The sequence below is a fragment of the Amaranthus tricolor genome, chromosome 9, assembly GCF_026212465.1.
Source record: "Amaranthus tricolor cultivar Red isolate AtriRed21 chromosome 9, ASM2621246v1, whole genome shotgun sequence".
Lineage (NCBI taxonomy): Eukaryota > Viridiplantae > Streptophyta > Magnoliopsida > Caryophyllales > Amaranthaceae > Amaranthus > Amaranthus tricolor.
The window spans coordinates 20,108,481-20,125,200 of NC_080055.1; the positions used below are offsets into that span (position 1 = coordinate 20,108,481).

At 28.3% G+C, this 16,720-nt stretch overlaps 1 protein-coding gene across 2 annotated transcripts; it reads left to right on the forward strand.

Moving 5' to 3' along the window:
• Nucleotides 1-1,008: 1,008 nt before the first annotated feature.
• Nucleotides 1,009-11,868, forward strand: LOC130824627 (probable pectinesterase 53). Of its 2 annotated transcripts, none has more exons than XM_057689704.1 (5): nt 1,009-1,516; nt 2,380-2,569; nt 3,777-3,983; nt 6,192-6,427; nt 11,661-11,868. In XM_057689704.1, exons 1-5 carry the CDS (start codon nt 1,119-1,121, stop codon nt 11,806-11,808), a joined length of 1,179 nt encoding a protein of 392 aa, XP_057545687.1. In that variant the 5' UTR covers nt 1,009-1,118; the 3' UTR covers nt 11,809-11,868. The 2 variants fall into 2 exon arrangements, with proteins under 2 accessions (XP_057545687.1, XP_057545688.1); XM_057689705.1 differs by having other exon boundaries at nt 2,380-2,527.
• The last annotated feature ends 4,852 nt before the right edge of the window (nt 11,869-16,720 follow it).

Sequence of the window (16,720 nt, forward strand, 5' to 3'; positions counted from 1 at the left end):
TTCAAATTGATTTATGATTATGTTAAGTGTCAAACGACCATTTCAATTCTCAACTAAATAAGAATTAAGAACTATCATTTCCTTATACATTTATAAAAATTGAGCCCTCAAATTCCTTATCTCGTACAATATAAATAACAATCGAATCACTTGAATATAGGAGTGCTTAATATCAGAAGTCAATCTAGCAAGAGGTTATGGATTTAAAGTTTATTCATATTTATTGTTTTAAGTGGAATATTTAGCACCGTATATAAAGAAGGCATATGTTGCATCTATACTCCTAAGTCCTAACCCAAAAAGCTCTCATATTAAAAATATATTAGAATATAAAATTATTATAAAGCCTTAAATATTAATTTAAACTTTTAGTTAAATTTGTTGCCTAAATAAAACACATTAATTGATAGTAATAGTGCAAATATGGCAGTCTCCTATGTCATTGTGGCCTACATTCTTCACCTGTGAATCACTTTCTCTCTTTTGTTTGTGCATTGTTGTCATTAGAAGCACCCGTGACCTCTATTTTCATTCCTTTAGACAATCTACTAAAAAACAAACTCACTTTTCTACCTAAATCATATTATTTTATACTATTTTCTTCATTTATACTTCCTCTCTTTCAATTTACTTGTAATATTTGCTTTTTTACGCAGTTCGATGTATTAATTCAATTCTTAATATTTTTAATTATATATTATAAAAAATTTCATAAATTTGATATTAATAATATTTGCAATGAGACGAATCAAAAAAGATTTCATTTGACTATATTTTAACTTATAAATTAAAAATTAATCATAAATTAAGAAGGATGAATGAATAGTGCCATTTTTTTAATGTTGCAACTAATTTGAAACAGATAAAGTATAAGAAAATACCATATCATTTAAATATACATAAATTTATAATATTATATCAAGTAATCAATTCAATAATATGTTTAAACCGATAATTAAGACCTCAGTGTTTACATTATTTATACGAGAGTTGTTTTGAGTTATGATGCTTTCTTGTAAACACAAAGGGAGTATATAAACTAACATTTTCCCACTCTATAAATTCATCACTTAAACATCCCCTCCACATTCTTCTCCCCATAATTTTTATTTTATTTTATGATGTCTAAAGTAAAAATATATCTTTCAATCATTCTTCTTGTATTCCTACATTGTTCAAACAACCAAAAAGTATGCCATGGTAGAATTAGTAATCATAAACATGGTAAATATCATCATTCAAAGCATAAAAAACCAAGTATTCCTAAAGAATTGACCATAAATATGACACAAAAATATAATTCAGAGCAACAATTTATGAAATGGGTTAATTTTGTTGGTAGACTTAAACATACCCTTTATAAATCAGCTAAGAATAAGCTTTTTCCTTCTTACACTTTGACTGTTAGTAAAAACCCTATTAATGGAGATTTTACTACTATCCAAGATGCCATTGATTCTCTTCCACCCATTAATCTTGTTCGAGTTGTCATCAAGATAAAAGCTGGAATTTATGAGTAAGTTTTCCATCTTTTTTTTAAAAAAAAATTTTATTTTCATGCTTAATATCGATTTGAATGCTCTGTTTTTCCTTTTCTTTCCATGTTTTTATCAGGAGAATAATATTAGGAAAATAATAGAGATGTAATTTTATTATTATCTGAAATTGTTTCATTTGAGAATTTTTGTGTGATGAAAAATACATATCTTTTTGAGGTACTTTTCATTTTAAATTTTTACAAATATTAAAAGCCTAAATCATAAAGAAAATTTGTAGCCTCTTACTTTTAGGATTCGTTTTTGTGGAAATGATAATAAATATTTGTCCTTTACTTCAATTATTTCATTTTGTTAACTAAACATATTTTTTCTCTAATTAACGTAATTTTGATGGGAAAATATTTTGACAAGTTACATTATCATATTTGTTCTCTACTTATTTATTTCATTTTGTTAACAAAACATATTTCAATATGTTACCATTTGAAAATATGGTATTAGGTTATAATGATTGTGAAAAAAAAAAAATTATAATTAAAAAATTGTGAAAAAAATTTAGGATTAAAATTTTATTTCCATGAGACTAACATAATAAATTTCATAAAAATTAAACTATAAATCATCCCATTATCAATTGATGCCAACAAGTCCTTTTTTTGCATGTATGCATAACCTCCTCTGTTTGTAGTTAATCTTTGGTTGAGACTTATTTAAAGAGTGTTAACGGTCAACAGGTTAATTAAAAAGTTATAACTTAGATGAATTAAACTAAATATACTTGATTTTAAAGTGATCATTTTGAATTTAATTATGAATAAAGGATTTAAATATGAATTATCTATTGTTTTAGTTATATATTTTGCATTTTATTTTTTGTTAGGGAGAAGGTGAATATACCACCATTGAAGTCCTTTATAAGTATAATAGGGGAAGGAGCAGAGAAGACAATAGTGCAATGGGGAGATACAGCAAAGACAGTGGGTCCCAATGGAAAACCATTGGGAACTTTCAATTCAGCTACTTTTGCAGTTAATTCTCCTTATTTCATGGCCAAGAACATCACCTTCAAAGTTAGTAATTGTAACTACCTCCTATTCAGCCTAAATGTCCCATTTGATTTTTGGCACTATTCACTTATCACTCTTAATTTGTATTTTACTCTTAATCTATAAGTTAAAACATAGTCATGTGGGATCTTGTTTAATTCGTCTCAATACAAGGATTATTAATATCAACTTTTTATAATTTTTAATTAAGAATAATTTAAGATATTAAGGGTTAAAATGTTGTCTCGGCAAGTGTGAAAAGTCAAATGGGACATTTAAGCTGAATAGGAGGGAGTATTATCTTTGCCTATCTAGTCTTAATTTCGTAATTTATATCATACTCTCCCCAATTCAGTACTATTGTCCCATTTGCTTTTTGAATATTATTTATTTCTTATTCTTAATTTATATTTTATTATTAATCTATAAGTTAAAACATAGTTAAGTGCGATCTTGTTTGATTCGTTTCAATACAAGGATTATTTATATTAACTTTTCATAATATTTAGTTATGCAAAATTAGAGATATTAAGGATCAAATATGTGAATTGGATAAAGTATATAAAGTAAATGAGATATTAGTAGATAATTGGAGGGAGTATTGATATATATTATGATAATGGCACTAAGACAACACTTTGAGTTAATTCAACTATCTTGCCTTCTTTTGTTTATGTAGCATGTTTGCATGTGATGTGAGTTTTAGATCTTTCCTTTTTGTTAGAACTTGGAAGTATAATCAATTTATATGATCTGATTTGACTAGAAAATAAAATTTACGTTAACTCAAACTGAATATACGTATTGATCATGGCACAAAATTTTGAAAACAATCTAATTCAAATATTATTCAAGGGCAATGTAAAGATTATGAGGACCCTATTTCTTTTTTTGCAATTTCTTTTTAAAATGGGCTCTTACGCTCTTACGAATACTTACAGAAAATAACAACACAAAATATATCTCATAATTACACAAATTTAATGAAAAATTAAGTATGAACTGTAAACTTAATTATAAAAAAATACAAAATAAAATTTTTAGAGTGTATCAATAAGCTTTAATTAACTTTATTTTTTAAATTAAACACTGTAATTTTGTGTAATGTTTAGGTAGAATATTATTCCAAGTTTAAAATTTTATGAAAGAATCTTATATTGAACACTATAGACGAATTCACACATTGAATTGTTTTGGTTTATTAAACCGAGGATTTGATATGGTCATGTAGAATACTACACCAGTTCCGAAAACAGGAGAGCAAGGGGTGCAAGCAGTGGCATTTAGAATATCAGCTGATACCGCAGCGTTTGTAGGGTGTAGGTTCTTGGGAGCACAAGACACCCTTTATGACCATAACGGTAGGCATTATTACAAAGATTGCTACATTGAGGGCTCTGTTGATTTCATCTTCGGTGATGGTCTTTCTCTTTTCGAGGTAATTTTTCTTAAATTTTATTTTTCTATTTTTTCATATTGAAATATACGTGTACCAATAGTAAAAACCAAAATTGGGTCTTGGGTGCAATCGGACCAACATGTGGGTGGCACGGGCATGCCAACACAAGGCATGAATTTGTGTGTCGCATTCACAATATGCAAAATTGTCATGACTCATATGTAGCCCGTAAACATGACCTATATTAGCCCTCTACACATTTTAAATTAAAATTTAAAAAGGTATAGAAATATATAGGGCCAACATGCTGCCAATGATTTTTTATATAATCCCTAGGAAAAAATAATAATGTTAATAATGTTAAAAGCATTAATTTTAATAAGGAAAAAGTGTCAAAAAGTATCTAATAAATATATTTTTTTTTTAAAGTAGAAAAAGTTTTGCAAAAAAATACTTAATAAAATTTTTTCTTTTCCAAAGAATACCATTTAACATTTTCCTTTAGTTGATTGTGAAATATAACGGTTGACCGGTCAAAATTAAAAATTTTTCTTCCTCATCTTCAATTTATTTTCCACCTCAATTTCTTCATTGTCTTCTTCCTCTACTTTTTACTCAAAATCAAAGTTAAATAGCAAAAAAAATTGAAAATGAAGAAAATGAATTTTCGATTTTGACCAGTCAACCGTTATATTTAACGGTCAACTGAAGGAAAACGTCACTTGGTACTCTTCGGAAAAGAAAAAATTTTGTTAGGTATTTTTTGGCAAAACTTTTTTTATTAGGTACTTTTTAGAAAAAAAAAATTTATTAGGTATTTTTTGATATTTTTTCATTTTATAATTAATAATCTATAAAAACATATTTAAGTTTTTTGAACGGCTTGAAGTTCATTTGAATTTTCTTTATTAAATATGGTAATATGGTATAGTACTTTTGTCCTCTTCACGGAGGGAATTTTTCATTATCTCGATATCCATTAAAAGTTGTGTAATGAGACATCTCAATGACTATAACTTTCACCAAGCTAATCATGAAACAAATGTTGACAAAAATGTGTACTTTCTTGTGAATATTTCTATGTAGTGCTCCTAATACTTTATAATCATGAGCTAATTCATTAAAAGAAGGTAAGCTTATAGATCCCTTGATCACAACCTAATTACACACACTATCAAAGAACCAAATATTCATTACGAGAGCATTTGACGAATGATTAATAGTTGACAGTCGCTAGTTGATTAGAGTAATTGACCAACTAATTTTATGAGCTGATTTGACCAGCTGATAAAGTTAGCTTATTCATAACAATACAATAACATATTTCACTAGCTAATTTACCAAATACTTGAGTTAGATGATTTATTTGACTACCTAACCACTTATCTTGCTGAACATCCCCAATATGTTAACTCGTATCTAAATATTGTAATTAATTTACCTATTCAATTTAGATGTGAAGAATTTTCTTCTTGTATATTCTTTCTAATTACAATTTGTTACAAGTTATATCCTTATTATTTGTTTAGGTCGAAAAAACTCCATGTGATTGCAATATGTGTCACTTAAATTTTTGACTTTATTATATTTTTATCCATTGATTCATGGGTTAATTTGCAATTACAAATACGGTTGCTTAAATCTGACTCTATTTTATTTACTATTTTTTCATTATCTAATGTTCTTTTTATTTAGAATATTTTATCTTAAATAGAGAGAATTTTAATTAATGTTTTTGACATATATTTAGAAGATAAAATATGTTTATGTGAGCTCTCGTTAGATTTGTTTTAATGTATACTTTTTATTATGTACTCTCTCTGTTCTTTTTTGTTCTTTTCATTTTAAAAGCAAATTTTAAACCTCAATATCTCTAAATACGCATAGTAACAAATTATAAAAAATATATAATAAAAAAATATACATTAAGACGATCCTAACGAGATCTCACATGAACATATTTTATTTTCTAAATATATGTCAAAAACATTAACCAAATTATTCTCTCCTTAGGGTGAAATATTCCAAATGGGAAGAACATTAGAGAATAAAAGGAGTATTTTTATAATTTTTTATTATGTATATTTAAAGATATTGATATCTAAATTTGCTTTGAAAACTATATAAAAAATAAATGAGAATAAGAAAAAACGGAGGGAGTAATTGGTAATAGATAAATCGGTAATAGATAAATAATTGGATTAGTGGATTAGTTATGAAAGTTTTGGATGGAATTGGCATTGGCAGGGATGTCATGTACATGCAATAGCACCAAAATACGGGGCACTAACAGCACAAGGAAGGCACAGCATGCTAGATGATACAGGTTTTTCATTCGTAAAATGTAAGGTCACGGGCTCAGGAGCTTTATACCTTGGTAGAGCTTGGGGCCCCTTCTCTAGGGTCGTCTTTGCCTACACCTATATGGACAACATCATTCTCCCTACTGGCTGGTATAATTGGGGTGATCCTAACCGTGAAATGTATGTCTTCTTCCTCCTCTTTTTCTTTTTCTTTTCCTCCATCTCAAAGAATAACTCAAACCAAAAACTTAAGTTGATGGATAAGATTTTAGAATATGTTATATATTCTAACACGCTCCCTCATACGAGAGCTCATTAGGCTAGAAGTGTGGATGCGCATAGCCGCTGAATATTCCACTTTAAATGAGGGGTGGTTGAGATTCAAACTAGTGACCTCTTATCACGTTGACTTCTAATACCGTATCAAGGAACCAACTCAACCAAAAGCTTAAGCTAATAAATAAGGCTCCGGGATATGTTATATACTCTAACACTCTACTTTCTCATTTACGGTTATTTATACTATTTATCATTTAAATTTGTTTTATATATTACAGTTAATGTGTGAGAAAAAATATAGTCTACTAAAATCTTATTTGAATTGTCTATTCGCATACTACTATAATATTAATTTTTTATGATTTTTAGTTATGCGTAATGAAATATATAAATAATGAAAATAATAAATTGAATTTCATCAAAAAGTCAAATATAGCAAGTAGCAAGTATAATGAAACGTTTGAAATATATCAACATTTATTAGAATTTACCCTACGTAGAAATAAAGTGGTTATTTAATTTGAAATTTCAAATGGACTTTTTTAGTAATTTAAAAGGTTACTAATTAGGTAAATATTTTTATTAGATATCTTTATAGGACAAAAATTGTTCTATTATAATTTTAAATAATTATTTTACGTGATTTTTAATTCCGAAAATACTAATGGCTAATCATACCATTTTTCTATAATAAATTACATATATTGTTTACTACAATTCTATTGCTTAATAATCAAATTTTTGTACATATCAATATTTAAATTTTGTATACTTATGGAGTAATATTTAAAACTTTGTACATTCTAAGAGTTTTAATACTAGTAGCACTAGGAAACTAAATTAAGAACTCTCAAGGAAGCCTTTTAATTAAGTACTTGTAACTTATGTAAGGTAAACTTATTTGTTGATTTTTGTCTTTTAGTTGGTTAAAGTCTTGAAAAATACGTTTGATAAATAAATGGTTTTAAGCAAGCTAATAAAAAAAATGACTTTTTAAGTAAAGTAACTTAAGCTCCTTTCAATAGTTTTTCTCATTAGTTTTGACTTGTTAGGGCTTTTTTCCTGATAAATCATTAAAAATATTAATTAATTTTATTAAATATTCACAACATAATTTGCTTTTAGTGAAATATATTTAGCAATATTTAATTTAAATGTCACTATTTTAAACTTCTAATAGCATATCTAGTGGATTAAATGACATTTATTAGACCTTTTAACAGCATAATAAAAAATTATACTAAAATTTTTCGCGACATAGGATCTAGTGATATTTTTCATAAATGCTATTATAGACTATAGTAACAATTATATATGCCACTAAAGGCCAAATAAAAGATCACTAAATCACTTTATAGTAGAACTTAAAATAAAACCAACAATTATTATAATAATATAAATCAATGACTTTTTTTATTACTACTAAATCTAATGTCGTGAAAAGTAAGTTTGTTGTAGTAATTTTCATTAAGGACACACTTATCAACTAGCATAAATAATCAAATGAAATCTACTAATCAAATAAGTAAACTAAACAAAAATTTCTATTCAATCACCTTGATTGCACCGTAAAAAAACAACAACAATAATAATAATAATAGTAATAATAATAATAATAATAATAATAATAATAAAATAAATAAAGTGAAAAAAGATAAATTAAAAAAGCAAAATTCTCACCATATCAAATTTTACCACATAAAAGTAATTTGCTATTTTCATAAATAATTATTAATTTGTTATTTACTAAGATCTTCTCTGAACTAAATTGGAAGACGAACAAATGACACAATCTTCACTTAATGATAAAACAAAAAAGGTTTGTGGTGGGGACACAAGTACTAACCTCTTTCACCCGTGCAAAACTTTATATGACAATAGTGCAACAACCTAACCCAAACATAGAAACTGATATATTCAGAATCCACCTTACTGCTAAAGAGATTCCTCTACTAAAATCCACTAACCATGCAAGTGTACAATACTTTAATTATCTACTCACCCTAACTCAACATTCCAATTTAGTTTAATAATAACAATAATCATGTTTAAGGGTTAATTGGCCAACCTATAAAGTGCTTAGATTCACTTGTTTGTCACCTTCTCATAGATCGTTACTCCATTGGCATGATGTGTTTTTAACGTTTGTAGTTACAAAAAGGATTCCTAATATTAACTTTACATCGACATATTTTTGAATTATGGATCGAACATTTTGGATTATATTAAATTTATTTTGAATCGGCTTAAATTTTAACATGTCTTGTTAAAATAGGTAGGATTCAAAATTTTAATGTTTAAATAACTTCTTTTACTTAGTTTTCCAAATCGAGTAATTCTTTATTGTTGAGTCAATATTCTCAAATTATAATCCAGTAATTTCAATGAAGTTTCAAATTAATTTTAATCGCTAAAAACTGAACTAATTTTGGTACAACCCTGAATTAGCTAGGTACCCTCCTTAGTTGTTACCCATGTTTGTCTTGTCACTTGGATTTATATAGCATGCGCATGGAGATAGCATTATCATATTTATACATTAATTTAGTAATGATGACGATACACCAAAAAATGTAAACCTTTTTTTCCTAAGTTACCGTCACATTATTAGCATGTGCAAAGTGGTCTATCATAATAGACCCTGTTATTAGAGGGGTGCTAAAATTCAATTTTATACATATTTGATTATTGTTTCAATTACCACAAATATATATATACTATTTTACATGAGAGTAATAATGGAGAAATTTTAACATATACTAGGATTTTGATTTTTAATGAATTTGGCATAGAGACCCTAAAATTTACAAAACGGCCCAAATTACTAGTATTTTCATAACCTACTCCACATTTTTAATGAAAATTCCAATTATGCCTTCTCATCAAAAACTCTTAGCTATTTCAATTTATCAAAGTCAATGCTTGTTCAACGTAAACACAGCTCATTATTTTCCTAAATGTTATAGACGCAATTTACAATTCTTTGTTGATTAATTTCAGATAAATTTCGTAAAATAAAGAAATAAATAATATTTCATATTTTGAAAAAAGGGTCAAGACGCCCAATTTTCAACTGCATCACACACAAAAAAAACCTCCACCTAGGCGCATGCACACATTTTGTGCAACTTGGCTCTTTTTTTTTGAAAAATATTCAATATTTTTAATCAAAATTTCTAAATTTAAGATAATATTAATTAATAAATTATTTTTTTACTTTAACATCATATATTAATTCAAATTTCAATAAATTTTAAAATTCGAACATCTGCTAGGCGAACACTTGAAATTATAACCCATTTAAAAAATTAACTTTTATTTTAAGAAAATTTTAGAAAATTTGCTAAAATTATTTATTCCCCCTTTTTTTTGGTTGAATTTACCCTCGTTATTGTTTTGATGGACAAATAATTAGTCGAGATTGTAGATTTTTTATATGACAATAAAAATAAAGAATAACAAATTTAAGTGTAATCATAAATTTGTTAGATGACAATAGAAATAAGAACCCCTTCTTTTTCATGTGCCTTTTCTACATTTAGAATTAAATTAGAATAGACGTATCTATTATGTGGAAGAAAAATAGTAAATATATCTGGTGTAATTATAGTCATGTATATCCGTCACATAACTAAATCTTGCATCAATAAAACTATCATTTTATTACCCTAAATATAATCTTTCTAGGTTTAACGAAATTTTACAAAACATAACAACTATTTTGCTAAAAACAACTTTAAAAATTTGTTTAAAGATCCTATTATCTTATGATTGATACGATTTTCCAATAATTACATTTTGTTTGATATTTAAATATTTATAATTGATATACTATAATTTTGTATTTCTATATAAATGTTTGAGAAATTTCACATGGTAACCTGAGGTTTATTTTTAAAAAATTCACACTTTAACTCTGAGGTTTACCAAATTGTTTTACCGTGACCTTTTTGCACATAAAACGTTAGCAAAATGTTAGCAAACGTTAATTTCGAATCTTTAAGATTGTTGTACGCCGCGACTCACCATTTCAAATGTCATCAGTTTTAACCTTTTTTTCCCCCAAAATATAAATCCTAACTCTACCATTTATGCATTTGGGGGAAAAAATATGATTTGGAGGAGAGATGGTATAGTTGGTGTTTATATTTTGGGGAAATAGATTAAAACTGAAACGGTGAGTCACATGAATAGTCGTACAACAGCCTTAAAGCTTCGAAGTTAACGTTTGCTAATATTTTTATGTGCAAAAAGGTCACGGTGGAACAATTATGTAAACCTCAAGGTTACTGTATGAATTTTTTAAAAATTTTGGTTATCACGTGGAAAACCCAAAACCTCATGATTACCACGTGAAATTTCTCTAAATATTTTTACATTGACACATAAAATTTTATTAACAAATAAAAATAAGACAAATATACATTAATTATATTTTCTGATTTTTTATTAGATTGTATGATATGATTGTTAGTGTTCACAAGTTATGGAGAACATCACATACATCTATTTTTCCAGTTGCCAGCATTTCATATTTATATACTTGTGTGTTCCAGATACTTTGTCCCATTGTTAATAGAACGAGATTAAGTTGTCTATTGAAAGTTACAGTAATGAGATCTTCACAAATAATATAGATAATATAAAGAATATAAAGTATAAAAGAGTTAGAATTATGTCCAAAAAGAAAAATAGAGCAAATTAATTACTAAAAAATTCATTAAGAAAGGTCAATTTTATTTAGTTTTTTCATTTGTTTTTGGTTTATTAATAGCTGGCTAAACAACTAAAGTGTTTTTTAGTAAATATCTTTTAAGTCAACATAAAAATCGACTTTAAAACAAAAAAGTTATTCTTGACGTATTAAGCCACCTATTCTCTAAAATTTTCCTAAATAATTTAAATACCTTTTTAATCGACATAAAAAATGATTTTAGAATTTTTTTTTATTGGTCTAAGAAACAACAAAACGACAAACAACGACAAAGTAATTTTACCAACATCTTTGTTAAGATTTGTTTTTCTATTTTGATTTAGATTTAGTTAGTTGGGTTTTAAGAAAAACAACAAATGTTACTTGTTTGTTAAATACAATCGTTGTGTTTACGTATTGATATCATTGAAAATTATATAGGACGGTGTTTTATGGACAATACAAGTGTACAGGCCCAGGGGCAAGCTTTTCAGGAAGAGTAGCATGGTCAAGAGAATTAACTGAAGAAGAAGCCAAGCCTTTTATTTCGCTTAGCTATATTGATGGTTCTGAATGGGTTACCTTGTAAATTATTTATTATATTATTTTGACATTAATATATATTAATAATAATTACTAGTTTCTAGCATTTTTCTTTATTCATTTTTTAATTTTCTTCTTTAATCATAGTTGTTTAAAAGTTAACAGAAATCTTAGATACAACCACTTCAGCTCACATTAAAAATTTAACGTACTTAGTGATGTTTTACATCGTGTTTTTGACGATGAATTTTTTTATACATTAAGCATCAGATGTAAGAGAATATTGCTTTGTATGTTTAGTTTGTCCAAAACTTTAGTCTGAGTATATAATATCTTTGGGTTTCAACCAAAAGTCTTCTTATATTATGTTAAGGAATTAATTCAATAAAAAACTTAAGCAGATAGTTAATGCGACAAGATAAATTATACTCCTTTCGTTTTTTAATATTCTTCCCATTTGATGAATTCCACCTTAAGGAGGGAAAAATTTGATTAATGTTTTTGACACATATTGAAAGATAAAATATATTCATGTGAGATCTCGTTAGATTCGTCTTAATATGTACTTTTTTAGTATGTTTTTTTTATAATATTTTACTATGTATATTGTGATATATTGAGATTTAAAATTTGATTTTAAAACTGTGTAAAAAATAAATGAGAAAAACAAAAAAGTAAACGGAGGGAGTATTTTCTAATAACCAACAAGAACCAATCAATCAAGTTTCTACCATTACTTATTGAACCCATACACAAACCAAATTATTTATGTTTAGTTTGTTCAAAATGTCAGTGTTAGAGTATATAATATCTCTGGAGCCTCAATGAAAAGTCTGATGATATCATTTTAAGGAATCAACTCAACTGAAAACTATTAGAATATTAGAATATCTTAGAATAATATCTTTTTGATTTCTTGCATTATTTTGTATATCTTTGTGATTATGTAGAATATTAGGAAAATATTTAATTTCCCAAAGTATAATGGCAATCTTGTATATACTGACATTAATCTTAATGAGAAAGGCAACCCGAGTCATTCTTACATGGTATCAGAAGCTTCGATTTTTGATCCCGACTCTTTCTTTACTTTCCATTGCCGCCGGCCAGCTCCTCTCACGGCTACCACCATCATTCTTCCTCCTCCTTTTCTTTATTCTTTCTCTCCCATGGCCTCTCCTACCACAACCAAAGGTTCGTTTTCTGAAAATTCCGTTCATTTTAACAATCACGGCTCTTCCCACCACTGTGGTGGCCACCGCCACACTCGTCGTGGTTGCCGGATCCACCGTGAATTTCAATGTATTTGTGAATTTTTGTGGACTTTTCCTTTATTTTGCAAATCTCAAGTTTATGATGTATTTGTGAATTTCAATGCTTTTGTTAACACCCAATTTGAGCTTAACATCAAATCTTTCCAATGCGATAACGGGGGTGAATTTGACAATAATATGTTTCGTCAATTTTGTACTAGTCGGGGCATTTCACTTCGTTTTTCTTGTCCTTACACATCTTCTCAAAATGGCAAATCCGAACGCAAAATTCGCTCCATTAATAACATCATTCACACTCTTTTGTGTCATGCTTCCCTTCCCCCGTCATTTTGGTCTCACGCCTTAAACACGGCCACTTATCTCCTCAATATTCTTCCTTCTAAACTTCTTAGTAATCTCACTCGCACTCATGTTCTATACCGTACGTCTCCTACATATACTCATCTACGGGTTTTTGGGTGTTTATGTTTTCCTCTTTTTCCCTCTACTACTATTCACAAACTCCAACCACGCTCCGCTCCATGTGTCTTTTTAGGATATCCCTCTTCTCATAGGGATTACAAGTGCTATCATCTCTCTCCCGTAAAATCATTATATCTCGACATGTTCTCTTCGATGAGGCCACTTTTCCTTTTTCTCAATCACCTTCCTCATCTCCCCCAAACTATCAATTTTTAGATGATAATATTCACATTCAATTACTTAACACAGCCCCAACACATTCTTTTGGGCCTAATCCATCTTTGAGCCCAACTACCATCCCTCAATCTCTATCCTCCCTCTCCCCTACTAGGCCTGCCTCACGCAGCCCAGTAGCCATCCAGCCTCCTCCTTTCTCTCCTTCTTCTACTGGGCCAGCTCCAGTCAGCCCAGCCCCCATCAGCCCCACCTCAATCCAGTACCCCCCCAGCCCCTATCAGCCCCAACCCAATTTCATACCTCTCCTCCTCCCTTCCCTCCACTGGGCCTGCCTCACGCAGCCTAGTCCACACGCCCCTCCTTCCTCTTCCTTTCCTATTGGGCCTACCTCACACAGCCCAATCAACCCCCCTCCTCCTTCCTAAAAACTTAAGTTGATAGTTAAAATAACAATATAATATTTTCTAACAGCTAGCAAGAAGCAATAAATCAAGTTTACCATTACGTACTAAACCTATACACAAACCAAATTCCTAGGAAGTTATTATGTCTGTCATATGTCTTCGAATGTTAGTAAATACACATACGATTTAGTTTCGACTACATATGTTAAGATGGAATAGGTTAGTAATCCTACATCTATTTTTATAGTTTGCCCCATTATTAATAGCACGAGATTAAGAAGTTAATTATAGTAAGTTACAATAATAGAATATTTTGGAAATAACATAGAAAATATGAAGAGTGAAAAAAATAGCATTATATCAAAAAACTAAAATAAAGCAAATTCATAATAAAAGTTTTCTCTTGTGATTTTTTTATTGGTCTAATAACAACAAACAACCACTAATTAATTTTACCACATCTTTATCAACAATGGGTTTTAAAAAAAATAAATTTTGATTTGAATAGTTGGTTAGTTAATTAGCTTAGAAGCCAAACAAACAAAAATTATTACTTGTTTGTCAAATACTATTGTGAAATACAAACATTAATTGTATATTGATATCATTGAAATTTATCTAGGACTTTGTTTATGGGCAATACAAGTGTGAAGATCCAACGGCAAGCTTTCTAGGAGAGTAGCATGGTCAAGAGAACTAATTGAAGAAAAAGCCAAGTCTTCGATTTTGCTTTGCTATATTGATGGTTCTTACGGCTCATTTGGTAAGTGTTAAAAAATAGTGGTAACAGAATGAAAAATTAGTGTAATTTTGACTGAAAATTTTTTTTGTTACCTTGATGATCATACTTGTCTAACTTCAATCAACTCATTTTCTTCATAAAATTCATTCTAATGCATTACCATTGGGAGTGATATTAGGTGGTAATGGAAATTTGTAAACAAAAAAACTTTTTTTTTTTATCAAAGTTTCATTACCACGTGAATGATATGGAACTTTTGCTAAAAATTTTTTACACTATAAAGCATTCTCATTACCACCATTTAAAACTACTAACCGAACGGGCCGTCAATGTGTTGGTGTTAACTTATAAATTGATATTATATTATTTTGACTTTTCATATATTGATAATAATTGTTCTTTATTCATCTAAGTTTTCTTCTTTAATAAATCGTTTTTAAAAAATTGATAAAAATCTTAAACACAAGCATTTTAACCATATAAACAGATTACAATAAAAACTTAACGTATTTCATGATGTGTCAATTTGGTATTTGATGATGAATTTTCTAATAAATTAAGTATAAGATGTAAGAATGTATTGGTGGATGAATAGTTAATACTATACAAGCGCAAAAACTATTAAAAACTAGAGGACTTGTTATGGGGTAGATGAGTCCATATTAAAAATAGCACTAAAGGCCCACCAAGAAAACATTCTTACACTGATTACCATAACCTACTAACCACTGTAACATTCCATGATTTCTCATAATCTCAATAAAAATTGCCAGGCTAACTCCCAAATAATCTAGCCGATTTCAACCAACAAAACATCACATTATCACTTGTCTCTAAAATGTTAATTCTTATGTTCGATACCTATAAGTACTCCAGTTGTGTGAAAGAAAAGGGAACCAAACCTAACATTGCAATATTCTTGGAGAATTTCTTTGTTGAACATTTAGAGTATATAGATCTAGATTTATATGTACTACATACTTAGTATAGTAGTGGGACTAAAATAATATATTATAAGTCCAATTAAATGCGTCAAAGAATTTGATGAATTATTACTTTGATTCATAAGTTTTGTTTGATGAATCATTACTCTGATTCATAAGCTTTGCTTGGTGAAACATTACTTTGATTCGTAAGCTTTGTTTGGTGAAACATTACTTTGATTCATAAGCTTTGCTTGGTGAAACACTTTTGTTTCAAAAGAAGGTATTGTTTGATGCATAACTCCATATCATTTCTTTTCTTTTAAGAATACTCTAATTCTTGTTGTTCCTTTCATGAAATAGTATTGAGAGAGTAATTAACTCTCAATATAATCAAAGTTCATAATTCACCACAACATTTGTATTTACTATTGCAATTTCCTTGTACTAGGATTTTATTGTGTAAATTATATCTCATTTTGAATTTCATTTTATCATCTCAAGCACCTTTGTGGGAGAAATATCACAATAAGAAAGTGCATGAACGTCTTTTATTCATATCAAGTTTCCGAGCGACTTCTTCGATTGTCACAACCTTATCTTCATGATGTCCATTTGGTGATATATAAAGTAAAGAGTTATATTGCCATCCATACAAAGGGAAATACAAATCAATTTGTTTTATTTGTATTTGCTCTATATATATAATACACTCTCACTAAACTCATATTTTTACTTTCATCCCATACACTCTTACTCTCTCATTCTAAACCTTAATTTTACTTTCATCCTCTACTCTCTAATCTTACTCTCTGATTCTTTACATTACCATAGACTCTTACTCTCTCATTCTAAACTCTAATTTTACTTTCGTCCTCTACTTTCTTATCTTATTTTCTCATACGTTTGCTTTATTCTTCCAATCTCTTTTTCTTGATATCACATTTTCCTCATTTTCTGACAAGGAGTGGCGGCG

Bases quoted from the DNA above. Each gene is read 5' to 3' on its own strand.
- LOC130824627 (XM_057689704.1), top strand. From the start codon at position 1,119: ATGATGTCTAAAGTAAAAATATATCTTTCAATCATTCTTCTTGTATTC. The intron at 1,517-2,379 runs GTAAGTTTTCCA...ATTTTTTGTTAG, and splicing joins ATAAAAGCTGGAATTTATGA to GGAGAAGGTGAATATACCAC. The intron at 6,428-11,660 runs GTATGTCTTCTT...AAAATTATATAG, and splicing joins GGTGATCCTAACCGTGAAAT to GACGGTGTTTTATGGACAAT.